We start from the raw sequence: 4,516 nt of genomic DNA on the forward strand, positions 1-4,516 counted from the left end.
TAAGCCTTAGTCTTAAACTAAATGACTGTAGACATGCCCACAAATCACCACAATCATGACAAAAATCCAAATCAAACATTATCCATCATGACAATCATCCAACCACTTAAATGACAATTGTTCAACCATTGAAAAGAAAAGAAACTAAATACAATCTCGCACATCTATGCGTGTTTATTACATATTTGTGGGAAATCCTCCTATGGGTCGATGTTGGTGTTGGTGTTGGGGTCTCCATGGCCTCCTCTATTCCTTGGGGGTGATTCAGTAGGAATACTTGGCATCTCCACATTAGGACCACCTTGCTGCTGCTTCAACGTAGCATTCTCAAGGGCAAGCTACAGGTATTCCTTCCCCATGACATCTAGCTCATCCAAGGTTTGATCCAAGTCTGTGTTGGTCTAGGCCAAGCTCACCAGGGTAGGCCTAAGCCTATGGTTCTCCATCCCAAGTGGTATGGTGATGTTGTAGGTGGACTGGCCACTCCGACGGCAGGGAAGATAATGATCCTCCTCCCATTTGATGTCATCGAAGTGGCGGTCATGATTGACCACCAACGCTTGTCGAGTAGCATCCTAGATGGTAGCTACACGTGTGAGCCGTGTGGTGATAGCATGGTGGAAGTAGCGCACCTGACTCCCTTTGTGGATGTACACTTCCGTCTCCCAAAAGCCGATGTAGTCAGGGTGGGTCCAATGCTTCGTCTGGTACTGCACGGTGCACCTGGTGTGGTAGTGGCATACAAGGGAGAGAAGCTTTGGGTGGTAGTAGGCATCACCCTGCAAATCATAGTGGATCTTCGTGGTCCACCCCTTAGCCAGCAGTGCAGCATGGTAGTCATCACCATCACCTCCACCATCTCCTCCATCTCTGTCACCATCACTACCATCATCACCATCATGTCCACTATCATCACCATCATCTCCACCATCTCCATGATCACCACCATCATTACCCCCATCATCAGAATCAGAGTTGTCAGAAGCATCACCATCTTTAGGATCACTAGCTCCATCCTGACCTCCCTGTTCATCTTCCTCCATGGGCTCCTCATCAGATTCTTCTATCTCCATGGGCTCCTCATACATGGGCCCCTCTTTAGTATCCTCATCCCTAGGTCCATCCACCATCTTGTCCTCTAGAGAGTCCTCTATGGGCACCTCCACAGGCGGTTCCTCCTGGGGCTCCTCCGCAATGTTCCTCAATGCCTCAACTAGGTGTGGAGGAACGCGCTTGCCAAGTGTGAACCTCATCCTCATTGTTGGCATCACAATGGTACGCTTGCGGGCAGTCAACTTGGTGCGGGCCATCTACAAGATTGAAAAGGTTGAGTATTAGAATAATATAATTTTTGCAACAGATAATAGACAGAATATAAGCAAAAATTTTTATAGTAAATTAAAGGTGACAAAATAAAGATAATGTGATCCTAAAAATGCCCATTTCTAACTAGGTTGATCATCCTACAGTAAGTTATAGCTCTGATACCAATTTGTCGCAACCAATTTTGCATGACAAAACCAAGTGCTCATATATGTGCGCCTAGGATGTCCAAACACACATATAATCTCAAATTGCAATAATATCAAAGTAAAGTACTTTATTACATCGCACATCTCATCACATAGATATCACAAGTCTTGCTCATTGGCAACATTATTACATAGAGTAGAGAACTAAGCCCAAAACGCCACAGAGACTCCAACTAGGAGACATTGTAGCACCCGGTTTTAAAGACAAAACTAGATACACACTATATGTGAGCCCAGAAAGTCAAATCCCACATATAGCCACAAATAAGGGTAATATCAAGAGACAATACTTATTATATAACATATTAGTAAAAAGAAAATAACCTCAGAGTAAAGACAGCGGAAAGTTGACTCCGATCTTCTAGTGAAGACTCCAAATTCACAGGGACGACTGACTGGTTGACCACAAGCCTAACTCCTCCAAACCAGCAATCTGGTACCCATCTGGGATTTTTATCCAATGTATAGAAAAGTAAAACAAGCGTAAGTACATGTCGTACTTAACAATTATATCATGGGGTTCATGAGGCTCAAAAGGGCAAACACTGGTTTAACTATGATTAGCTTTAATAGATCATCTTTTAAAGCAGTTGGGTGGCAAAGGATTTATCATTCCCATAAACACATGATCAGGTAAACATGAATAATGTATAGCATAAATAGTTAATTATTATCATCATCATTATCTATTAGTGATCATCTCTATTCCATAAGGGTCCAAGGCCGCTCGTGTCCATGAGCACGGCTGTTATAACAGTTTTACACTCTGCAGAGTTTGTACACGTTCACTGTGAGTCATGATTTACCCTTTCGTTTGAGGTAGCTTGTAACACCCTAGGTGTTTGCCACCAGTTAAGCAATGGGTTTGAGCTCAAACATGACATGTTAAGTGGTGATGACGGTGTCAAGATCAAATCTACAAAAGTGAGCTCCAACTTAAACGTGGGCAACACGCCTTTGCTTGTATATTGGCCCTTTTCAGATATATACCTAAGTAATGTTGAAGGTGCTTCTTTCATGTGTCTCGCATCAATATCCATCTATATTGATCCCTGGAAAACTTCCATGAAGTTTGGAATCAAAAAGTCACATGAAATGATAATTTATATCCTTGTTGGAATGGGTTTACTAAGTGCTTGGATTGCATTATTAAGTGAATGGAAATATAAGTCATCAACCAAACCTTGGAACCTTGCCCAAAGGACTCTAATTGAACTCTACAACAAAAGTCATGAAAGGTTCATGTTGAGCAAATGTCCAGAAAATGCTCCAATGGATCATAAAGGATAATTTAAGATTTATCGTGATACTACATTGGTCAAAGTAGAACTGTAGGTTCTATACCAGTTTTGGTATGGAGCCCTAAATAAAAGTTGTAGTTCATGATGTGTAGAACAAACTTTGTTTTTGGAGCATACCCTAGTTCAGCATGGAAATAAGTCAAACAAAGGCTCAAAGTTGCAATCCGCTGCTGTTTTTGGACTTCGCAAATTTGGCTAAGTGTTGGAGCTGATTTCAGTTTCAATGTACCCATATTTGGCGAATTTTAGTTTGCAAACCATTTCGAATCTGGCCAAACTCCTTTAATAAAAGTTGGAGTAATCTTGTATCTCTACACAACGGTGTAATCGGTGGAACAAATCGTCGATCGGTTTAGGAGATACGATGGGAGGAAAATGGAGCTTCAGTCGCATTTTTGAGGTGGTATTTCAATCCTTGGCTTCAGACTTTGAAATCGAATCAGCAGGGGGTTTGCCGTGGCCGACCGGCCCTGGACACGCGCGCCGCGTGGTGCCCATGCTCCGTCATCGACCCCACCTCCATTGCCACGCGCCGCCCTGCCCTCTGCGCCTTCCTGGAGTAAGCAGCGAGCCCCAGCTCGCTCGCCCTCACTCCCTCTGCCCTCCCTTCTCTCTCCCAGCGTTCTCCCTCGCCTCAACGCCGGCGAACGGCCGCGTCCGCCATGATCGCTGGTAGAGCTCCGCGACCACCGCTCATCAACGCAGCCCTAGCCTCCCTCACGTCTGCTCAGCGCCACAGCCACCATCCCTACTTCTCCGCGTCCCTGTAGAGCACTGCAGCCGTGCAGCTTCTTTCACTGCCACCGCCATGGCCGTCTGTCGGAGCAGAGCTCCCTAGCCACCGTCGTTCTTCCACTCTGAGCACCCAAGCCAGCACCACCACCACCTCCGCGTGTTCGCCTGAACCCGTACCACCTATCCTCGGCCTCGCGCGCTGCCGGGAAAGCCGCTGCCGCCGTACTGTCGTCCGCTGCGGCCACCTTGCTCGTGGCTAGGCCAACACAGGCCGCCTCGGGCCGGGATGAGCAGCCCCACGCATGCGCGTCGGCTCCCTGGTGCTCCACCGCCACTTCCCCGACGCCGGCATGGCCCCAACGGCCGGAGCCGCGAGCTCCGACGGCCTCCCCTGCTATGATTTGCGTGAGGGGCTGCATACAACAATTTGAAGAAAGGGAAGGGCCAAACTGCAAACCGTAGACTCATATGAATAGTGCCGTAAGGACTGGTTTGTAATTATTTTGTAGGAACTTTGGAAATTCATAGTAAATCGTAGAAAATTCGTAAAATAGTAAATGAGGACTTTTTGGAATCCTTGTGAAATTGTCTATGCAGTGGATCTATAATATGGCATGTTTTAGTTTAAATATTTTGCGGTAAAAATAGATTTGTGCAGTAAGGTTGTAATGCTAGTTGAATTTGTTATTTTTCATAACTGTAGATCTAGGGCTCCAAATGAAGTCAAATTTTTGTGGCATGCTACTCATGTGATAGTTGATATGTGGTAAAAATTTCATGAGTATTGGGTGAAGTATGAGTGAGTTATTGGTTTATCTCGCTCTCACATGAATTCTTGCTTTAGCAACTTGTCTTTTTCATAGAGGTTGCTATACATATTCAAATGGAGTAAAATTTGTACAGTAGACTATTGAGAAGATATGTGAGCCACTGTAAATTTTGTAGAAT

General features: G+C 45.1%; 1 protein-coding gene across 1 annotated transcript; it reads right to left on the bottom strand.

Moving 5' to 3' along the window:
* Positions 1-575: 575 nt before the first annotated feature.
* LOC136524791 (uncharacterized) lies at positions 576-1,310 on the bottom strand. Its single transcript, XM_066518037.1, has one exon. The coding sequence runs from the start codon at positions 1,308-1,310 to the stop codon at positions 576-578; it is 735 nt and encodes a 244-aa protein (XP_066374134.1).
* Between the last annotated feature and the right edge of the window lie 3,206 nt (positions 1,311-4,516).

Source organism: Miscanthus floridulus, chromosome 18 (genome assembly GCF_019320115.1).
Source record: "Miscanthus floridulus cultivar M001 chromosome 18, ASM1932011v1, whole genome shotgun sequence".
Lineage (NCBI taxonomy): Eukaryota > Viridiplantae > Streptophyta > Magnoliopsida > Poales > Poaceae > Miscanthus > Miscanthus floridulus.